Below are 23,735 nucleotides of genomic sequence, written 5' to 3' on the forward strand. Positions count from 1 at the left end.
CCATGTAGTGACTGGTTTGCTTTAACTATTTGCTTTTTACTTTCATAACCTGATGAGATTTCTGTATTTACCAAATAGGTAGTAATTATGACAAAAATACATGGGGACATCATGAGATATTGCACAGTGTACTGCCTGCAAAGAGAAATGAGGAAGGAAAGCAGGTTTCTTCCCTCAAGTTGATAATCCCAAACCCTGGAAAACTAATGCAGGAGCTCGACTGTCTTTCCAATTTTGAAAAAACTTTAACCAATGCCTTCTGTTTCCCAGACCTTCTTCCTCTCACACTTTGGGGATTAGACCCAAATAAGACTCAAACTGAGTAGAGAAAATTGTCTGCCCTAGTTAACTGGAGCCTACAGGATGATCATGTCCCATTTCCAGTCCTATGAGAGATCTGTAAAACCAGGGCAGGCTGTGTACCAGCCACCCAGGGTAGAAGGTGCTCTAAAGTTTCTCTCAGAATCTCAGGGGTATTCTGGACTCATGATAAATCATCAGAAGGTAACCCTTGGTAGGATGGAAAGCAAAGGCTCTATCAGGCTGAATGCACTCAATTTCCTGGGGTCGCTTCAGACTATGGCTGTCTCATCCAGATCCGTGCCTCTGGATTCTCTTTTGGGGGGTTATTTACTAAGTGATTTTAGGTCTGTTGAACTTGGGTGGGTGCCCTAGCCAGGCAAACTCTTCCTCTGTTTAACTAAGGCTCAGTGGAGGTGCAGCACAGCCTCCCACCAGGACAATCTTTCTAGTGTTACTTTCTCAACCGCTTCCCATCTCAAGAGTGTCCCCATGTCAGAGGCCACGAGAGACCCTCCATACACGTGATCTCCGATTCTGACAACAACCCAGCAAGACTGTTACTCTTGGTTCCATGTTGCAAATGAGAGCAAAGGAGGCTGAAGGAGTTCAAGGGTGAGGCAAATGACTTAAGGCCGTATAGATAGTTGTACAGGAGAACTAATACTCAAATCCAGGTCTGATTCTGCAAGCCATGTTTTTTCTACTACAGCATATGACTTCTGATGTCATAACTTTTAGGTTTAGGAGTCTGAACATGATGTAGTTAAACTAAGGATGACAAATCCATATATACTAATTTGTGCTTGGGCTTATCTAAAGTCATTTATAAAGAAAAATGACAGTCACCTAAAAACAATTTGCTTGGGAATGCAAAGCTATTCAAAAGATAAACATTACATTTTCCCGCACATAAAAACAGTATTAAAAAATTAAATTATAACCCCAAAGAAATGTATAAATCTTACCACCTTCCTCGGGTTTCATGTCTAATAGTTCATCTACAGGTCCATTAGAGGAAGGGAAAGAAAACAGAATTATGAGTCAGTTTCATTTTGTAAGGAGTCTGTCAAATTTATTAAAATTGAGTCATTTTCCTTAATCTAGATTACCTGAGCATGCATTATGTGTACAGCTTTTGTCTAAGGCAGCTAAAACGCTTTTTCCATCTTCGGCTGTCAACAGAACACATGCATTTGGTTATCACCAATTCAGAATGGTGTGTATGTTCATATGCTATTGCAGTGTAAGGTAAACACACAGCTCATCACACAGAAGCAGGGGTCCTGAGATTACATTCTGTTCAGACTGTTGGCTCTCCATGAATTCTTAGTTAACAACCTCGAATCTTTGCTTTGTTTGGTAGAAAACTATGACACTGACCTAACAATTCTCCTTTCATGGACAAACGTGTGATTCAAGTAATTGACTACTGATGGTGCTACAAACCTTGGCCATTTGGGGCCTGGCTAAAATAAAAAGGGCAGATCACTGAGTGGAAGAAGTCAGCCTGTAAATGCTACATACAGCATAATTCTGTATACAGAATTTTGGAAAAGGCAAAACTATGTTAACAGTAAAAAGATCAGTGGTTGCCAAGTGTTTGGAGAAAGGGAGAGATGAACAAGGTGCAGCCACGGAGGAGTTTGACGACAGTGAAACTATTCTGAATAATACTCTAATGGCAAATACATATCATTGTATATTTGTCAAAACCCATAAAATGTGTAGCACCAAGAGTGAACCCTAATGTAAACTATGAGTGACAATGATGTGTCAGTGTTGGTTCATCCATTATAACAAATGTATTACCCTGGTAGGGGATGCTGATAATGCATCTCTGGGGACAGGGGGTATATGAAGATCTTTGTACCTTCTGCCCAGTTTTCTGTAAACTAAAAACTGCTCTAAATAATAAAGTGTGTGTCTGTGTATATGTGTTTGTATGTGTGTATATACAACACAACAGCCTTAAAACTTGGTTTGCTTGGGGTGGCTGGGTGGCTCAGTCGGTTAAGCATCTGCCTTTGGCTCAGGTCATGATCCTGGGGTCCTAGGATCTAGCCTCGTCTTGGGCTCCCTGCTCAGTGGAGAGTCTGCTTCTCCCTTTCCCTCTGACCCTCCCCTCTTGCTCATGCTCTCTGTCTCTCTCTCCTAAATGAGTAATAATAATAAAAAAAACCCTTGGGTTTGCTCATATGTACATTAGACTTTCTGTAGGTCACAAAATAAGACAGATGACACTTTAATTATGGTGGATTCCATTCTATGTATACATAAAACAAGGTAATCAACATTTTCAATCTCAAAATATTATGCAAATACCATAAACAAGTGAACATACTACACAAGGGAAAAAAATTTGATTCTTTCATATTATGTGATTTATATTGATATGTAACTTGAAGACATAATAAACTGGAGTTTACATTTTCCCTCAAAACTATAATATTTCTAGATTCCTACAACATAATTCATGCTGTCAACACCCAAGAGATACTGAGGCTGGAGGTGTGGATCAATACACTCAGAGAGCTCTTACATGCCCAACAGCATCAGGCTGACCTGCTTCTCTGTCTCCTGTCATTTGCTCCCTCTCTCAGTCTCCGAAACAGTGTCTTTCTCACCTTCTCCTGGTCCTCCTTGGCTCATAGTCTTGGCCCAGGCTGTTTCTTTTACCTTGATAACTCCTGCAACAGCACTTGACTTAGCTAGGTCGTCCATAAGCCCCTTAAACAGGTGGGGTCTTCCTATCGCACCTGCCCAGAACACTTGCAGCTCTTATCAAAGTTGGAGTTGCCCAACTGCTTGTGCAGATTATCAGATTACCACCCGTTTCCCCTTTTGACTGTGAGCCCCATCATGGGAAGGGTCTGAATATGTCTGGTGTACTACTGTGTGCCCAGAGCCTACTGCTTACCTGCCACACAGGCAGCCCTCAATAAGTATCTGTGGAACAGGGGCGCCTGGGTGGCTCAGTGGACACTTAATGTGTCCGACTCTTGGTTTTGGCTCAGGTCATGGTCTCCTGGTTGTGAGATCAAGCCCTGCATCGGCTCTGTGCTCAGCACAGAGGCTGCCTGAGATTTTCTCTCTCCCTCTCCCTCTGCCCCTCCCCCTGCTCAACGTGCTCTCTCTCTTTCAAATAAATAAATAAAATTTTAAAATAAATATCTGTTGAACAAATGAACAAATATGTGAGTAAGGGAGGGAGTACGTGCATGAAATGATGATATGAAGCCTAGTTAGAGAGGCAGATAGGTGAGAGATTTTTTTTTTCTTTTGAAAGACAGATGAGGGAAAAGCAAATGAAGCAGTAAAGTGGGAGGAGAATAAAACAGGTGAAGCAAATGGTTGGAAAAGTAGGAGGAAAGACAGAAGGAAGGTAGAGGGTGGAGGAAAAGAGAAAGGAAGTCCCAGGGTCTGCTCTGCCTCCTCCTATCTCCTGGAAGGGCTGCCACAGCAAAGGCTGGAGTGAGGCAAAGGCGGATGTGCACACCACCCCCTCCCTCCGAGGGCCAGGCTGAGCAGAGGGTTGGGGTAATTTCAGTTCTCTCCATATCACCTGTAAAGCTTTCTCTTGCATCCCTGAGGATTTGAGTCCCAGGGAAAAGCTCAGCATTACATCACCTTAGTCCCACCACGTTTTACTGTACCCTCCACTCCATTATGAGAACCAGTGAAAGAACTGGCCATCATGGCAGGAGCCAGGAATAGCTGACAAACCTTTCATGGCACATTGCATCCTCTACTAACTCTCCGACTGCTTTCCCAACCATCGGAGGAGCAGCACACCCAAGGGAACAGATGTGACTCATTACAGAGCAGACCCAGGCATCACCTGCTAGAGCCGTCTGAGCTCTCCCTAGCTGTTCCCAACAAAGACCAGGCCCCCACCCCACAACACGGTGGAAACCAACTCACCCAATCTGATCATGTAATCTTATTAAAACTATCTTTACAGCCCAAATGGCAGTTAGAACTAGTAATGGCAATAGCAGAAATGTTATCATCTGTTGTAAAAGAAACTGCTCTCTGTTAATTCTCCATTTCGGATGCTCCTCTGACAGGCTGCTGCAGAAGTGACTGACGGTGCTATTTTCTGGCTCACAATATAAAACCCTCTCCCAATAATGCTATTTAGCTGACATCACCGATATTTGAAAATTTAAAACCGAAATGGTAAAAAAAAAAAAAAGCAAATTAATATAGTATTTTCTCAAATGGAAAAGAAGAAAGGCCTAGTAGGAGCAGTCTGCCAAAAAAGAAAATGAATTGGTTGCTGAGCAGTAGTATTTCAGAAGCAATTCTAAATAAAAATCAAAACTTACTCTTAAAACTAGAAGACTCCTTGTGCTGGTTTTCATCCTCTAATGAAATTAACCTTAAAATTAAAAAAAAAGTTTAGTAATATAGTTCTGAAAATTTTATATTTATGATACAGCCAGATTCTTCTGTACCATATTACTGTACTTACAACATACAGACGTGTGCCCACACACATGAACATATAGTCATTCACATGCTATTCATTTTAAGAGGAAATACTTTTGCTGGCTTTTTCCTCTCCTAAGGCTGGTTAGTAGCATCTTAAGAACTGAATTTGGTTTCATCATAAGTCATATATTCTGTAAATATCTAGGTGGGCAGTTAAGTATAACTAAAATAGATACTGTACAGTTATCACTTTTAAAAACGTAGTTAAAAAACTGATGCGCACGTGAGTGTTTATTCTGATTCCTGCTGTTATAGGAGAGGACACCTCAGGAGGTTAGCTAAATTACTAAGGCTGAAAAGCAAAAGCAGGATCCGTCTCAAATCCAGAAGACTGTTGCCTACTGAACTCTCACCATACCGGTTAAGATTATGGCAGAGACATATCACCACCCTGAGACTCAGCTGGTACCTTTGAACCTCCCTCTAAAGCACCTTTACCTGCTATTTCTGGAAAAAAAAAAAAAATCTTGCTAAATTTCCATTTTGCATTTAAAATAGTTACTGAATTACACTTTTTGAGCTTTTAAAAATGAAGTACTAACATAATGGAGAAACCTGAAATTAAGGAGAACTAATCGAGACAATCTCGGGTGGTTCCTTTCTGAGTGAAGGCTAATACTTTGATTGCAGTAACATATATGGGTGAAAAGAAGGTACCAGAACTCATTCCAGGTCCTGCCTCTTACTACACCAGGAGCCATGGGCAGTCCCTTCACTTCTTTTGAGCCTCACTGCCATCATTTAAACAATGAGGAAATGTTGGCATTGATTACACAAAGGGTTGTCGTGAGAATGAGTAGAGAAAACATGTAACAAAGCACCTGACATTGCACTTCGTATATAGTAGAGCTCACTAAAGGGTACTAAGCATTACTGTTATTACCAGGAATAGGTTAAACTGCTTCCCTCTAAAATAGTCAATTTTATTAGTTTCAGATCATATTCTACAGCTGTTCCCACAGTGAAAACCTGTCTTTGTCTTACACTAACAGAATTTTCTAGTATTTGCTTTAATTAAAAAGGCCTGGGGTGCCTGGGTGGCTCAGTCGGTTAAGACTCAGTCTGACTCTTGATCTCAGCTTGGATCATGATCTCAGGATCTCATGCGTTGAGCTCCATACTCAGTGGGGCGTCTGCTTGAGATTCTCTCTCTCTGCCCCTACCTCCACTAAAAAAATAAATAATAAATAAAATTAAAAAGGCTAATACTGGCAGCAAATACTTCTGTGGGACAAAAATATGTATTTGAAACTTCAGAAACACAGTAAAAATACAAGTCAGTTTTACCACACAGTTATCATCTAAATTTTTTTGTGTGGAGAGAGAATCCCAAACGGAGGTAAGGTAATCCACTTTTCCTAGGTCAGCCAGTTCAAGACTAACCCTGTTCCTGCAAGCCCTGATATCTCAATAGGAAAGGATTCACACTGAAACTTCCTTGCCGACTGGGATCAGGACACATCATGCACCACATATGTTGAGAAATTTGTCTCAGTATGTAACATGACCGGAGGCCCCTTCTTTGTAAAGTGGCAAGAAATGGAGATGGAGCAGTCACTTTCTGCACTCTGCTTCACAGAGGAAAAAACAGAAGGTCTGAAGAGTAGGAAACAAAATGTCAGAACCCAACACTTTTGTATGATAACACCTTAGTACTCGATGTCTCCTGAGGCAATTTCATAGGTTATTTCCTTCTACAAGAGAAAAAGTCGGGGGATTTCTGATCTGGGACAGGATTCTGTAAACGATGGTAACAAAAGGACCAGACTGGGTCCAGAAGCCTGAGAGAGCAGAAAGCTGGGGCTGAGGCCACCAGACAGAGAGCCAGAGAGCACCGGAGATGTGTGCCTTTTCTCGTCCCAGTCAACTCCTCACAAGTGTGCTTCTTCTAAGACCCAATAAATGGGTCTCTTACTGGGATGAGTCCTGGCCGAGCAGGGCTATGTGCAGGCCAAGTCTGGGCTTTATTTTAATACATCAACCCAGAGAAGTGAGGAAATCAAGCAACCAGCCTGTGTTTGAGACCCCAACAGACTTGGTCAGTGAGGACTGTGTCGCCCTTGCCTGTGGAAATAAAGATTTTGCCAAGAGAGGCAGCCATAACTTACTGCCTTGGCTCTTCCACGGTGTCCTCTGCACTTTCCTGCTGGGTGATCTTCCTTTCTTCTTTCTCAATCAGTTTTTTCATAGGGTCTTGTAAGCTCTTGATCATGATAATGAAAAGGAAAAAAAGAGAGAGAAAGATCAATAAAAAACTCAACTTCCTCTGGTCCAGAAACCAAACCTTGAATTCAAGGTTTGGGGAGGTTACCTTTGATCCTATTAAGTAGACAGAAAAGAAATTTTAAATGTTCTCAGACCCATCCAAGAAATACTAGCCTACAGAGGAGAATTGTTTTGCCACTAGATTTATGCTTTCCCCTTTGTGATAAGTTATTCAAAAGAAGGCCTTTTGGCTATTGCTAACTTTATTTTCCATCTTTAACATGCAGCAAAGATAAACATTCTGTTCTGCTTGCAGCCCACACACTTGACAGAGTAGAAGTTTTCTCCCCCAAAGATGAGACAATTTCATTTTATTTTTAATTTTGCGATTTTATAATCTAAAAATAGCTTTTGAAAAATAAGAGAAAACAAAACCTTTTTTTAAGAAAAAAAATAGTGGCTTAACATATTCTGACAAGTTAACTCCCACGAGTGGACAGAGCAGGTGCATCCAAATCTTTGTAGATTAAAAATGGGCGGGAATCTTTTTCTGGAACATAATTTCTTGGAGTTATTGTTCTCAGGTTTTATTAAATATTTAAGGAAAGACTTTTTTTAAAAAAATCCAGTGCCTAAAAACTGTACACCAGCAGCAAAACCTGAAAAAAGCAAAACATTTCCATAATAACTGAATAATGAGTTATAAAAAGAGATCTCTACTTGTGGTTCTCATTAAACCACAAACCTACAAATTACACAAGAAACATCTCAAGATACTTAACCTGCTTATAATCTTAGAACCTTTAAAATCTGTCCTTTGGGCCTTCCTGTCTCGTCATCCTTCCCCTTCCCATCTTTCTCTTCTCTAGTGTGACCCACACACAGAAGGTGGCAAGCACATTCCCTACACCAACTCTGACAGATTTGTGATGTCTAGCTGCAGACTGGATGGAGATGGTCTGGAGACAGAGTCTTTGCAGAGCAGAGCTATGGCGGATGGCAGTGTCTGCTGTGGATGCCAGGTGGACACTGGTGTTATGCTCTGTCTCACTCCTTATACAGAATAATTTCCCTATAACACCCAAGCAACCATGTTACCATTTTCCCTCAAGAACCCACAGTACTTCTGTATTTCTTTCCACTTCTAGTCTAAACCTGTCTGACTGATTTGAAAGATCTTCTAAAATGTGATCCTCTCCTATCTCCCAGATTGCTTCCCACTGGCTTCCAAATGGGAGCTTTCCATTCACGTAGGCCTGTCTCCTCATCGCCTTCTATGTGCTAATTGCTCCCTTCCTATCTTTGTTCATTCTGCTTCTTTACCCAAAAAAGTTCTACCTATTTGTCCACCATCAAAAGTCTGATCAGTCTTTGCAAAGCCCAGATCAATTCCCGGTATTTTCCTTAAAGCTTAATTCACTAAGCATGCCAAATTCAAGAAAGTCCTTCCATCTTCAAAGTGTATTTACAGTCCTATTCACATTTGATTAGATCTATTCTGTATTATGTTTTGTTTCTTAAAAAATATTTTTTAAATTAGAAAAATAATAGAACCACATGTAGAATGCTTGGAAAATTAAAAAGGAAAAACTACTCATAATTTGATTTCCCCCCAAAATTAGTTATTATTTGCATGTATTTCCTTTCTGGTTTTTCATACTCATACTACTTTATATAATTGGAATCATTGCATATAGATGTCTTCTTAAGCAATATAAGATGTGTACATATTTCATAATAAAAAATATTCCTCATCAGAGAATATAGAAAAGATTTTATATATCGTAAACATTCAATATTAAATTAAAATAGGTAAATATACATTCATTCACCATTTTTCTAACATAAGGTCAAGGTTTTCTCATTGAATATATGTGCTATGATTGTAGTTCTGAAGCATTTTCTTGCATCCCAAAGGTATTGCCATCATTGGTAATAACTATTTCTGGACATTTAGATTAGTACATTTAGTCAACAAATAGTTTTAGAGCATTTACCAAGAGCCAGGTGCTGTTCTGGGTGCTGGAGATACAATGGTGAACAAGACAGACAAAATTACTAGTTAGTGATGGCTCTAAGGCAGGGAATTAACATGGGTGATACAAAGTGACTGGGTCACTACTTCAGTAAGCAAGAACATCCTCTCTTGGAAGTGACATTTCAGCTGAGAGTCAGAAGACACGCAGGAGCATCCGTGTGCAGCTCAGGAAGAAATGGAGGCCTGAGGGCAAACGCCTAAAGGAAGGAATAGCTCGGCTTGGTGGAGGAACAAAATGAATCCACTGAGATTATAATGTAGTGGGCAAGAGTACAAGTCTTAGGAGATCAAGATACAGAGGTCAGCAGGGGTCACACAGGGATAACATTTCTTTACCCACATTCGTCAATATTTAACATTGTGCCCCACTGGCTTCATCATATTATTTTGCCCTTTATATCTCTCCAATGCATGACAATGAAATGGGATCCATGATTATCAGCTGGACGGGGAAATGTGATAAAGGACATTATTGGCACAAACAAGGCCACTGGAATATGGACTGTAGTCTAGATGTTCTTCTTTTTTAAAAATCATATACCCCAAAGCATCTGGTAAAAGCTGGGCGTGCGTGTGTGTGTATTTTGGAAATATGCAACCATAAGGAGTTCAACAGATGTCAAAGACTTACTCTTTTCAATAGATCTGCCAATCACAGCATTTTATTCACACACAGACAGACACACAGACACACACACACAGACACACACACACACACACACACACACACACACACACATACACACACACACCCTTCCAGCAGCTTTATTGCCCATAGAGTGGTCCAACCCTGGTCAAAGTGAAGCCGGGAGTATTTTCAGCTGAGGTTCTGATGGCCCCAAGACACACTTTTCAATTCTGTGACGCTTTGTCCAGGCCTCCTGGTTTGCTCAATTATCTTCTCATTGCATTTCCTTTTTCTCAATCAGCACTAGGCAGGGCCAGGACATGTCTGCTCTCAGCCGGCTGTGTCTAGCTGCCACAGTGCTTGCCTAAGCCCCTGAGATGCCCTTGACAGCTCCATGGTTATCATCCCTTCTGTCTCCAGCCCCACCTCCCCTCATAACCACACTCCAGCAGCTCTCAGACAATCCCTTTGTAATGTAAACCACTCCTTCCTTCTTTTCAACCCCTTCCCTGTTGGGCCATTAGCAGGGACTCAATTGTTGGCTCCCTGTCACCACAATCACAGTTAAGTCACTATTGTGCTTCACCAACAGAATGGCTACAGTTCCAATTGCTACTTTATTATTAGTAATTCCTGTTACCATTGCTCCTCTCTTCCTGCTATTACCATTGTCCCTATAACCATTTGACTGTTGCCACTCAAGAGAGGTGCTAAATATGTACGTGTTTGGTTGATAAATTAATGTACCTAAGGTTAAACTTTAAGGTTAAAAATTATAGCTCTTTAGCTAGAAAATTCAAAGCCTCAGGGAATAATAGTTTATAGAACCATAAGCAAAATTAATACTGAACACCTGGGCTTATTTATTAAATATTAGAATTTTGAGCTAAGGGGAATCTTGTGTGGGGAATCTATCATCAGCTTTACTGAGATATAATTCACGTACCATAGAATTCACTCATCTAAAGTATACCATTCAGTGGTTTTGGTCTAGACATAGAGTTGTGCAACCATCACCACAGTCAATTTTAGGATATTTTTAAGTGGCATCTTTTGAAGCAAGAGAGACTTTTAGATCAAACTGAGCTAAATACTCCTCTATACAGCAAGGGTAAAAAACCACAACACATATGGAACCTGTTTCTTACAAATATGATAAACAATATAGCTAATAAAGAAACTTAGAGGCACTTTGAAACATCACAGAGGATGAATCGCGTCCCCTTTCCTCTCTCAGCACTAGTTCCTGGGTGTGGCTGTCCAATACAGGATATTCTACATGGTGAACCAGTGCTTCTCCAAAGTTTGATGAAAAGGGCTAAGTGGGGGCCGCGGTGGAGGTAAATTCCTTAAAGTATTTTAAAGTCCACAACTCAGCTGAAAATGCTTAACCAACCCTACAGCATCTGTAAAAGTCAGGGGTGACAGCATTTTCTGTGTGACATGAACACCTGCTCAGGCAAAATGAACCTAAGAGGCCTGGCTGATTGCAGACAGGGGCGGCCATCAGATGGAACTATTTTGAATCGGTGGCTGATGGAAGCCACATTCAAATCCACATCCAGAAATGAGACATCAAAACACTGTTTCTAGAGCCCAAATCCAACTAGGTCCTTCATTAAAATTGCTTGTGAAAATCACTACGTATTAGCAGCAATACAGCATCGTGCAAGAATAAAACATTTTGTACAGAGGAAAGAATGTTTTTAGACTAAGTAACCTTTCTCTGTTTAAGGCTGCACTGACATGCTAATAGTTTCCATCAATGCTTAAATGGTTTCAGGAAGCACACACACAATATATAAGACCAGCGTGACAGAGGAAATGCGCAGACTGAGCTTGCAAAAGTGTCTTAGAAAGGAAACAGCTTAATATAATAATGGGAGTTACTACTTCCTGTATTAGGAAAATAAAAGCAAGAGCAACATTCATCTGAATGAAAGCAAAACTACTCAGCAAAACAAATTTCACAGACAAAAGGCTAGCAGCCAGCCCTAATATAATGACCTAAGTTTAAGTTTAGCCTTGACAATCGAGTGACATTTTCTCTAATCTTTAATTACAACATTTAATTTTCTTAGGCTACTTTCCATTAATTATACTGTATGCATATGAAGGTGCCAAGTGATTGTCTATAAAAGGAAATGGAAGTGCTGAAAATAGTGAGGCATGGTTAAAAGATGGTGAACTCAGTTGAGTGTGTGTATATTTGTGTATATATAATTGGTAGCACATGAGGAATAAAAAGCAGAGGCCAATGATGTGTATGAGACACACAATTCATGGACGTTTAACACACGTGGCCTCCCCACCCATGCAGTTATAAATCTCTAAAGATACTATATAAGAAGCACTGTTAATCTAGGACCAGAAGGTACTCTTGAATTGTACTGTAGAACAAAAAGTAAGATTAGAGAAAAATAAACACAATCATAAGTAAGATATATAATCTTGTTCTTTAAAGATGGAAAATTGTTACTGGGAAGACATCACAGTGTCCTGGAAAGAGATGCACTATGAAAATAGATCATGTAGTGCTGGGACATGGAAAAGGGTCTTCACTCCTTGGGGGCTTCTGCTCACCCCTCAGAACAGTGGAGTTAATGACAAGTATACCTTCCTTGGAACACTGAGGATTAATGTAGATAATGCTTCTGCACAGTACCAAGCTCATAGTGAGCAATCAAAATGTGCTTTTTTATCAACAATTTTTAAAGGTCTAAAAGGAATTAGATGTCTTAAGGGCTCATCTTGTGTTAGGTACTGCACTCCATGTTTACATATCTCACAAAACCCAGATAAACACTGTCTTCCTGGTTTCCTGATATGGAAATGGAGACTCAGGAGAAGTAACTTACTGAAGGCCATTCAATCATGAACAGGCAGAAGCAATATTTGATTCCAGGTCTTCTACAACTAGTTAAGAAATAGTACTGAACAGCCGAGCCAAGAACATTTACTGAACTCCTTCACATGAAGTGCCAAAGGAGATTAAGGAGACTCTACTCCAAACTGTAAAAGAAGGGTCCTAGGTTCCTAGGTATCTGAGGGACTAACATACAGAGGATGTTTTTCACCTATGTGCAAACATTTCAAAGTGTTACTTTTAACTGAAAGTTTACAACTTTTTAAAGGTGGCCCTTGTGCCTTCTCCTGCCCTCCTTGCCTCATAGCTGGAAGTACCCCTTTGAAGAAATGACATGTGGCAGAGTAGGAAAAGCATGAGCATCCCTGTTCCCAGGGCTTTCACATCCTGGGCATGTGGCCTTGGACAGATGACTAGACCTATCTGAGCTTTGGTTTTTTCATTTGAAACATAGGGGGAAAAAAACCCAAGTAGACCCAACTTCTCAAGGTTATTTGAGGATAAAATATATGCACTTTCTATATATTAGTGCTGAACCTAACAGTATTATTAATTATAATATCCAACCTTGGCACATTAGAGTCACGCATACCATGACAAATTCTCTGAGACGTTACTTCACCTCACGTTTAGCAGAGTTTCTGGCATTAAGGAACTGCCCACACAATGATAATATTTTTCCATTCCCCTCGAATAAAAGGGAATGAGAAGCAGAGGATGGAGAGGAACCTTACTGTTATGAGGAGAGCCTGAGCTACCACCAGCTGCCTGGAAGAACCAATGCCAGTCATCACAAGGGATGGATGAACTGATGATCAGCCACACTCTGGCTTGTCCACCTCAGACTACAGTGGTGGCCGTGGTCAGCCCCCCTACCCCCTCCTCTCCCATGGACTTGGATGCATCTCAATTTTGCAATGATCTGGCCTGGAGCAGCTTCGGGGAAAAAAAATCATTCTGCTAAATGCTGTGTAAAGTAATGACACAGAGAAAACTTGAAAGTCTACAAGGATATTCTGGATGCTCGCCATGAATAATTGCCATGTTGGGACTGGCAACTAAAATAGCACTGCAGAGATATTTACCCAATTTTCATAAAAACTATTATGGCTTTATTTTCAAAGCAAGTAACTACAGAGCCGTGTGGCTTGTTGGTAAATGTTCAAGTGATTAACTGAGAAATGTGGAGGTGGGTGGAAGAAGGCTGTTAGGCATACAAATTTGAGAAAAACAAAATTTAGAGAAGGATGTTTTTTGAATTGTGAAAGCTAAAAGCATTTTGTTCTCCAGAATGATGTTCCATATAAGAGTGCTAAGTCCTAGACCCCAAGAGAGAAGAGAGGGAACATTGGCACATCTGTTTCAATGGTTATTTTTGAACATGCCCAAAGTTAGGTTTTCAAATTCGGGTTTCCTTAGTTAAAATCCTGGCGCAGGGCAAAAGCCAGTTGCAAAGTCAAAGTACATTTTTTTAGAATTAGCCCTGTTGCAGAGTGGGAAGCCTCCTTGCCTTTCTTGCTTGCAGGCCTGCCCTGCCCTTTCCTATCCCTGGGGGAATTCTCTCAGCCCAGACCAGGACCTGCAGGGCCAAAGCACAGGTTTGGAAATGGAACTGCCAGAGCATCTGTGGGAGTCAGAGAGGGAGTGGGTCATCCTGGGCGAGGTCTGGGATGCCTATCCCACTGCCATTCACAGTCTTGCCTGCGAAACTCACTGCAAAACTAATCATCTAGGGTAAAAACAGAAAGGAAGTAACTTAAACGAGGCTACAGAACCTGGCAACCCAACAAAACCCTCTGTATTGATACTACCAATGGCTGTCTTCTGGATCCACTTTAGAATTCTTGATAATTCCATCCCCATGCCCCCCACTGTGGGATCACTGGTACCACCACCACCACTACATAGCTGGCAAGTGTCAGAGCCAAAGTTAAAGCCAGGTCTGGCTGTCTCCAGAGCTTCTGACCTTACATACTTTGTTTTATCATATATCCAGAGTAAAACACCTGGCTTTCCTGCTAAAAACACTGGAATGGGGCACATCACAGAACTCCATTTTACTACTGGCCATTTTCATTAAATATAGGCACTCTGATCTCTTAAAAAAAAAAAAAAAAAACAACAACAACAGAAACACGTGAGACCATCAGAAAGAGCAGCAGACAAAATTAGAATTTCTGGCTTCGGTGTGGTCATGTTTCTCCAGTATTACCTCAACGAGCAGGGAGACCGAGTCTATACGCTGAAGAAGCTTGACCCTATGGGACAACAGACTTGCTCAGTGCATCTTGCTCGGTTCTCCCCAGATGACAAATACTCTAGACACCGAATCACCGTCAAGAAACGCTTCAAGGTGCTCATGACCCAGCAACCGCGCCCTGTCCTCTGAGGGTCCCCTAAACTTCATGTCTCTTCTGCTACCCCTCAGAGACTTTCCGAAACCAAGCTCTTCAAACTGTGAGTGTTGAAGCCTTCTTAGCACCCTTGCTCTTTGGAATCCGGTTTCATGGTTGCCCTTGATCATGCTTGTGTAAATCCATCATGGTAGCATCCTCCTTTTGAATCACTGCTAGGTTATTAAAATGATTTGAAAAGCAAAAACAAACAAACAAACAAACAAAAACAACAGAGAAGGATATGCCTTCCCCTCAACCAGCTCCCAGTGGGTGTGTCCACTTTTTCAAAGGGCCCCCAGTGCTCACTTCTCTATAAAGACATCTAACTCAACCCACATAAGAGGGGAGAAAAGACCACTAATACAAATAGAATTTTAGATTTTTCCAGGAAAAAGCCAACTCGACTCCACAGGGGTATTTTACTTTTGCTTTTGTTTTTGTTTTTGTTTTGCCTTCTCTGAAGCCTGTTTTGGATCTGTGGGGAAATGTGTAAGTAAATGGCATCCTGGAAGGATGAAGTAAACATGACCACATCTGAGGGTTGGTAATTTAAGACAGGGCACTGTTTTCCTACAGACAGCATTTCATTTAGCTTTCTAAAAAAATGCTTTTAAACTCATGGTGTAAATTACTTTCTCTAAAAAAGTGACAGTGCTTTTGAGATATGGCTAGAAATATTCCATTCCTATCTCCATGACTATTTCTACCATGTGAAAGGCATTCTCAGATGATTTGGAATCAGTATAAAATTAACATAATAATAACCCATGCAAAATACCTATGTTTAGTAGTATTTTAACGAAACAATAAATGTTTATTGTTTGAAAATGCAAGATTAGAACATTGCTTCTTTTACTGGAAACCACTTAAAAAGATGGTTCTCTCCACTTTAAATTTGAGCTTTGCTGCATTTAGATTAAAAAAAATTGTAATATTAAAAAAATTTTTTGTAATATTAAATTTCAATGCTAAATTTCCCATAAAGTTAAAATGCTACAAAAATCTCTTAATCATAAAATTTAAATGATGAAGGATTATGTCAATAAAGGTACAATTAATAGAACCATATCAGGCCTGAGTAAAAAAGCAATAGTTGTCACATAAAACATCCCCACAAAATATTTGCAAAATGTCAGCATAGTCACTTGGGTATTTTTCAAGTTGTAAGAGGTGGAGACTCAATTCATTTTTACAATAAAATTATTTTGGGAAAGAATGACACATATTTTCTAGAGAAAGGTTCATTAGAAATAAAACTTAAAACTTCTGGGGCATGAGTTATATCCCTGTAATTCTGCAGCAGAAGTCTCTCCCCTCCAAACAGGATGCATCGAGTGTTTAACACATTAATTATCATCCTTCATCAAGCATAAAACTAACAGTCAGGAAATCCAGCTGCAGTGGCACAATTACCAACACTCAGAATACACCCCGCAGCAAAGAAAACAAATGGGTTGCTTTTCATTAACAGAGCTTGGCAAACCTCTCCAAAGACAATGTTTTCTTTCTAGCCAGAGTCCCAAAAGGCATTTCAGGGGCTATTTGCTTAGGTAAATCCAGAGAACAAATAAATTGTGAAAATATTTATTTAAATTTCAAAATATCCATTATCAATATATAGTGCCATTCAGAAGAAAATGACATATATTGAAAATGACTCAATCAAATCAAAATCTTTTAAATACAAGGTATGTTTAAAAAAAATACATTAGTGCAAGAGGTTGCTAAGTCAGGTAATATCTTCATGCCTGGTGGTAATACACAAGGTATTAGTGATTTTCATTTTCATGTTTTGTGACATACAAGATGATATGTAACATGCCTCTATGTGTGCAATAATGAGCTGTGTGATAACAGGATTCTATTATATAGGTTTAGGTCCATATAAAGAAAATAATTAGTGACTAGCTTGTGATTCTAATATAACATCATTGAAAAGTCTAGACGAATAGCATTCTAGAAAAGTAATAACAGCCTAGTTTAGTCGGTTGATTACTGGACACTTAACATTCTTAATATTACTATAATTATATTATACCTCAACAGATATATTATTTCTACTGAGTTTATATTACAATTAAACCACAAACTGTTACTTAAACCATAATTTAAGGAAGACTCTGGGGATGTAAAAGGCAATGGATAGTCATGTGCCCAAAATATTTGTAATTATATCCTGAACCACTGCCATCAAACTTTCACTAAATTCTCTGCCCAGAAATCCTCTAACATAATCAGCTTGATTCTCTCTGCAGGATAAATATCATGGCAACAATTAAAGAGCCATATTTTCCTCAACACAGGAGGCCAGAGCAGCACATAAGGATTCTTCCATGCTTGTGGCACAACTTCAATTTCATATTGTACTTTATATGCAATTAACTCAAACCTGAACTTCCTTTAAATCGTATTTGCAGAAGGTATCATTCCATCTTCCACCTAGCTGATTTGAGTTACGCACAGTTGTCTTTCAAAAGACAAACTCTGAAACTGTATTTATTATAAAATAAAATCTGAGGCACATACACACCCTAAAACCTAAAACTCTACCTTATCAAAGGATAAGTGACGGGATTCTGTTTAGGCCTATGTAAGGAATGTGAAGAGTGAGAGTTGTAATAATTTTAATCACCATGGCTTGGTCAGGATAGCTGCTTCCCAAGGTGCTAAAAGTGGGCAATAAATTATGGGGAAGGAATACAGTCTTACCAACATTGGTGATACTGATGACGTGATAAGAAAGGCTTTGGGTTCACTGGATATAGATCATTTGGCTGGACAAAGGACGATACCTAGGAAATAAAAAGTCCCTCCCCTCAAATGCTTCAGTCCAGCCGACAGAGCAAAAAAGGGGCACATTCTGAATCCGGTTACCATGCCGCATGTCAGCGAGTGCCAATAAATGAGCAAATGACCAGCTGACGGGAGGATTATGAAGAACAAACTTCACTGGCCAGATGTCCTGTCTGGAGTCAGGGCAGGTGCATCTCAAGGTGAGTGAACTGTTGTGGGTTCCTCTTAGGACTTTCATTTAAAGGGCCAGGGTCTTAAAGGTTTCCGTCTTAGTACTTTTATAGATGCAGTGACATTATAAACATCTCAAAATCAGAGAGGTGTTTTAAAGCAAAAAAAAAAAAAAAAGGTTTTTTAATGTTTTCTCAAGCAAGGCGATGAGTCATTTACAAATTACCTGAAAAATTAGAAGAAAGGTAATTTCAAGGTATTAACAAGTTCTTTCCTGGTCTTTTTTTACCCAAAGATATGACCTGGCAACAAAGTACCTAGCATTCTCTCATTCTCAAAATCCTTTTGGAACCCAAGTCACTTCCTTCTCGACATGCATTCTCCCTCAGCAACCAAAATGATTCCACCTTCAGTTGTAATCCTGAAAATCAGATATTTGCATATAGCCCCTTTGAGTTGAGAAATCACTGAGTTTAATGTTGCTTTTTCGACTGGAAAATATTCTTGTAGTCTTATGGAAAAATCTAATTCTGTATTAGATGATACTCATAGAATAAAATGACATTTGTCAGAAGTAACAGAGGAAAGAAAAATACCTTTTCAAGTGAGCATATTTGAATTTAATAATTAAAAAGTTATGGAGTATACTAGACTTGGACAATCTTCCCTTTAACAACATCAAACAAGTCCTTTAAAGAAATAGGACCAGTCCCCACAATTCACCTTCCAGTAATATGTACCCCAAGATTCCAGCTGTGTTTTTGTATTGCTGTGACGAATACTGATGCAAAAAAAAGACTATACTAGGGGGCGTAGTTCCCTCTTTGACATTGGGAGTCTGTTGCAGTAATGATGATTGCTGCCAGGGACACTCTGTGATGTAAACAAAACATCACTTTTCATAAGATTTTCTAATGGCCTCTCTAGCTTTCATACCTTTAATGTAGTGAATTCATACGGCTGATAACCTTTGAAGCTCTCGTGGATGGCTGCCATAGTGTGAGAAGTTTTCTCCCAAAAATGAAGCAGAGTGGTCTGTAAGGAAAGAGAGTGCAGCTATTAATGTTTCGAATGCCCAGTTCTAGCCACAGGCCCTGGAGAAGGGTGCCCATCTGTGGCTTTCGAGGCCCTCCAAAATAGGACCCCAACTCATCCCTGCAGGCTTGTTTCCCATTATGCCCCTCTTTATACCTTGTATTTCAGCCAAACTCAATGCTTCCCAGTTCCCCCAAATACTGCCTCCCATGGCTAATAATGCTCCACCATTCTTCTCTCTGTTTTCTGTACTTGTCCCATGTGATCCAACCCCCAAAACCCAGGGATCATTACCAATCTACTTTTGTGATCCCTCCGCTGATTCGATTTGTCCCTCTTCAAAACCTCATTGGATTTTGTAGAACTTATTTCACTTAGCACACACACCCTGCTTTCTCCTTGAAGTACAGAAAATATAGTCAGACTGTATGTACTATATCTTATTTCCTTCTGAAACTTTAAGTTCCTTGAGGACAGGGAATTTGGTCTTACTAATTTTTATATTCCCTACAACACCCAGAATTTGGCCTCCTACACTCAGTTGGTGCCCAAAAGCAATGTTGTTGGATATGAGTACTATCCTGAAGGAACTCAGGCTAGAAGGAGACAAAAATTAATAGTTCCTTGAATTATGACAACCTGATGAGTAGGTGACTGATGGTGCCATGGGAAGTAGAGGCTACAACGCAGAGTGAATTCAGAGGAGGCTTTCTGAAGGACGCGATACTCAGACCAGTACGTCAAACAGAGGGGACTATGAAAAGGTACAATGGAGGGGAAAGGCACTCAGGCAGATGGAACCACCTAAGTAAATGCAGGAAAGTGTGAAAGCAGTGTGTGCACAGGAAATAGCTAATATTCAGTCTGAGTAAACTGTAGGTCTACTAGAAGGGAGAGGGGTGGAAAGTAAATTGTGAGCAAGACATTCAGAACTTCATAATGCCCAAACCATAGTTTTAGCTCCAACACTGTCTGTCTGTCCCCCTAAACCTCGTAACATTCTTGGTTCACTATAACCAACAACACTTTGTTACCTGGTACGTTGCTAGCATATGAGACAACAGATTGCATCGGCTTGCTCCAAGAAGATCCACTTTCTGACACACATCCATCTTCAATTTGTCAAAGCTTTTTTTGGCAAGTCGTACTTGTGTTTGTACCTATGAAAGTAAAAGGGAGCTTCTGAACCACTCAGACTCTTAGGTGGTTAAAATTTGCCAGTGAGGGAAGACCCATAGTGGGCTTATCTTTCTCACACAAGAAAACACCTTTGAAAATTCCAGGCAAGCGAGAAGATCCTACAATATCCATTCTTTACCTTCAAAGGACTTCAACAACAGTACTGCATATGATGATTTCACAGCAGATTTGCCATCCTATTTGTCAGTCAAAAGTTAAAATTCCTCTCCTCTCAGAGCATTCACTGAGTAACCACGGTGGTGAGAAGTCTGGAAACATGCACGGTGGCAAAGGAATAACCTTCACCCTGTTGTTTGTTTCCCTATATTTCTTTGAAGCTGACTTCTGGTATATTCTTCACTCAGCTTCACTAATGCTAGCATCTTACATAGCACAGTGCATTTGTTAAAAATAAGAACTCAACACTGACACAATCCTATTAGCTAAACAACAGACATTATTCAGATTTGACTAGATTTCCCATTGATGTCCTTTTTTCTGTTCCAAGATCCAACCGAGGATACCACATAATAAGAGAATTGTGACGCAGCCTAAAAAGCTGATAAACTTTCAAGTTTTTATTACTGAGTAGGTACACAAGCAATTCTCCCTCTATCCCTCAGCCATGTAGTAGTTCAAAATGGAGGTGAGTAAAAAATTCAGAAATGTCAATTCTATACACTTGATAATAAAATGGAAGCTTTTAAGGGGTGCCTGGGTAGCCCAGTTGGTTAAGCCTCTGACTCTTGATTTCAGTTCAGGTCATGGTCTCAGGGTTGTGGATCAAGCCCCTCTTTGGGCTCCATGCTCAGCGCAGTCTGCTTGTCCCTCTCCCTTCCCTCTGCCCCTCCTTCCACTCATGCTTGTGCATGCTCTCTCTGTAAAATAAATAAATCTTAAAAAATAAAATAGGTTTTAAAAATAATACAGCTACTTTAAAAAGGGTGAGTCAAAATTTCTCCTTCTTCTAATCTGAGGCATCATCACACTATATTTTAACCAGGGAAAGCAAGCCAAATACCACTTTATTTCAGATAATTCATGCAGTTGTAGTTAGTAGGTAGATAACTGGTAAGTAATGGTAAGTAATTACTCTGGGAGTAATGCTGACTCTTTAGTGATAGTTCTTCCATCACAGGATACCAGGAGGCAAGGGTGATATCTATCTTGATCACCATTGCATGTTCAGTACCTGGTGACCTGGTACAAAGCAGGTGCTGAATATATATTTGGTGACTGAATGAAGAAATTTTCTAGGCCATTTCAAAAGGTAAAGTGTCTAAGTACCATTTTAAGGTATAACCTATAAAGTTGTTTTAGAAATGATTTTATTTTTTAATAAAAATAAACACAAAGATCATTGATATAAAACATTAATTTTTACCACTGACAATACTACTTAGAGTCACAGCCTATAAGATTATAGGACATTCTATAATAATAGCAACAATTGATAAAACTGTTACCATTTATAACAATTTAACAATTGAAGCGATTTAATAGTAGCTACAATTCACAATTAATACAATTGATACAATTGAACAATTAATACAATTCACTTACCACATGCCAGCCATTCTCTTTTAGCCTCTGTTATTACCCTCTCTGACTGCTGAGGGTAAGAGGTTTCATCTGGGGAAGTAACTAAATGAGCATGGCTGCCATTCTAGATTAGCCTGCCTGACTCCAAAGCCACACCATTCTGCCTCTCAAGCAACTTAATATTGGTCACTGGAAAATCAAGAAGTTCGAAATTAGGATTCTACCCAGAAACCCAAGTTTTTCCTGTAGATTATATGGAATTGGAAAACAACGAGCCAATGCATTTAACACCATTTTGATAGAATTAATATCCTATATGAATAGAGTCTTGTATCTGTAACTATATAAAACATTTTCTAAGAATTCTTCTGTATCTTTGGTCTACAGGTCCGGGAAAACCAGAGAAATGGAAGCCATTTAGCTGCTCCCAAACTGACCACACGAAGAGCTTAAATAAATCCGGGAGTTCAATCATTTCCCACTGTAGAGTGGAGAAACTCTAGGCAAAGATGCCTGGGAGCACAGACTATAAAATGAATTTAGAATTAGTTAAAAGTAGTGATTTTCTATCTTCCTTTGAGAGGAATAAGGAGACACAAAAAAGAAAACCCAAGTTCCAGCTTTGCACAGTGGCAGTATCGTAGCCCATGAGTTTATCCAAGGCATGATTATTGCTAATTGAAAACCCAAGTTCCAGAGGGAAGAAATGGGAGGATGTGAAGAGAAAGATGTCTCAAAGCATCTGAGATCCTCACTGCAAGCCCTCACTGGTTCCCCAGTTGCTCAGGCCAGGAAAACTTCCTCAATGGGGTCCTGAGAGGCATCTGTCTCCACCCTTTCCTTCTGAAGGAGAAGGAGATTAATATGGGTATGAACTTTCACATATGCATTCATTCAGCACATATTTGGTGAGCGCCTATTATGTGTCAGGACTAGTGCTAGGTACTGGGGCCTCTATAAAGGAATAAGACTTGTAGCAATGGGTCAGTAAATACTTATGAATGAATACGCTTAGGAATAAGGACCCTCTAGTATTTCAGAGAAGACAAATTAGCAACTATATTATAATGCAATGGGAAAAATACAACAATAAAACTAAGAGCGCAGAACAGGGCTTGGTTAATGCTGGGGGTGGTGTAGGGCAGGAACGTAGGTTGATGTCATTAAAGCCCCAAATACTGGCCTCCCGGTATCCCCACCCTTTTCCCTTTAACTTTGTAGGCTCCTCCCACTCTGACTCGGGGCTTGGCATGTGACTTGCTTTGGCCAGTGAGATGTTAACAAATGTGATGAAACTGGAAGCTTGAAAAAAAAATGCTAGCATGTTTCCACTTTCTTGCTTCTCTGAGATGGCCATGAGAATATGCCCAGGCCAACCTGAGAATATGCCTAGGCTGGCCAGCTGGAGGGCTGTGAGAGTCTTGTGCAAGCGAGAGACACAAGGAGGAGAGCCCAGTTGTCCCAACAGATCAGCCTTTGGCCAGTGGACCCGAAGAGATTTGGGGGAGGCCACCCATGATGAGCAGAAGCCCTTCCTGCCCCATAGCTGACCACAGACTCATGAGTGAGCCTAACAGAGACCAGAATTGCCCTGCTAACCCACAGACTTGTGAGCAATAAGAAATGCCTATTGTTTTAAGATACTGAATGTTAGAATTGCTTATTTCACAGCATTATTGTGGCCACAGATAATGGATATAAATGATCAGCAGGTGGACAATAAAGGCTTCTGAGATGAGGGGGGGATATCTGAGCATGAATAGGAGTAAACAATAAATACAAGGTATCCACAAGACTGGCCTGCTAATGGGGAGGTTCAAGATCTTCTCATTAAATGCAAATTAATTTTGGGGGCTGTGGATTTTGCTTTTTCCTTTACGTAGATATTCTTTTATCCTATAAGAAAACTTCAGTTGCTTATAATACAAAGCTCATGCATTAATACCCTTTGAAATGTGCCTTAATTTATTTTGTTTAAATTCTGTAAAGTAATTTTAGAAACCTAGAAGAAGACTTCAACGTTTGACCCAGTGAGTTCTGAAAGGCCATATGCTTTGTGTGTCAACAATGATTATTAAAATACTT

The 23,735-nt window shown here is 40.0% G+C and overlaps 1 protein-coding gene and 2 pseudogenes across 14 annotated transcripts in view; 2 read left to right on the forward strand and 1 right to left on the reverse strand.

Annotated features, from left to right (window-relative positions):
- The window catches only part of ICA1 (islet cell autoantigen 1), a 142,793-nt gene that overhangs the window by 21,640 nt on the left and 97,418 nt on the right, over positions 1-23,735 (reverse strand). For all 14 annotated transcript variants that reach the window (XM_073898862.1, XM_073898872.1, XM_073898864.1 and 11 more), the window contains 6 exons: positions 19,964-20,089; positions 18,831-18,929; positions 6,906-7,000; positions 4,632-4,684; positions 1,413-1,475; positions 1,269-1,301 (listed from right to left, as the gene is read on the reverse strand). In XM_073898862.1, coding sequence (XP_073754963.1) covers positions 1,269-1,301; positions 1,413-1,475; positions 4,632-4,684; positions 6,906-7,000; positions 18,831-18,929; positions 19,964-20,089 — 469 coding nt within the window. The remainder of the gene's footprint in view (positions 1-1,268; positions 1,302-1,412; positions 1,476-4,631; positions 4,685-6,905; positions 7,001-18,830; positions 18,930-19,963; positions 20,090-23,735) is intronic.
- On the forward strand, positions 14,672-15,253 carry LOC112824937 (H/ACA ribonucleoprotein complex subunit 3 pseudogene; annotated as a pseudogene).
- Positions 22,269-22,340, forward strand: LOC141373943 (U4 spliceosomal RNA; annotated as a pseudogene).

This window comes from Callorhinus ursinus, unplaced genomic scaffold (assembly GCF_003265705.2).
Source record: "Callorhinus ursinus isolate GAN/ISIS: 27379988/994484 unplaced genomic scaffold, GSC_fseal_2.0 scaffold12, whole genome shotgun sequence".
NCBI lineage: Eukaryota > Metazoa > Chordata > Mammalia > Carnivora > Otariidae > Callorhinus > Callorhinus ursinus.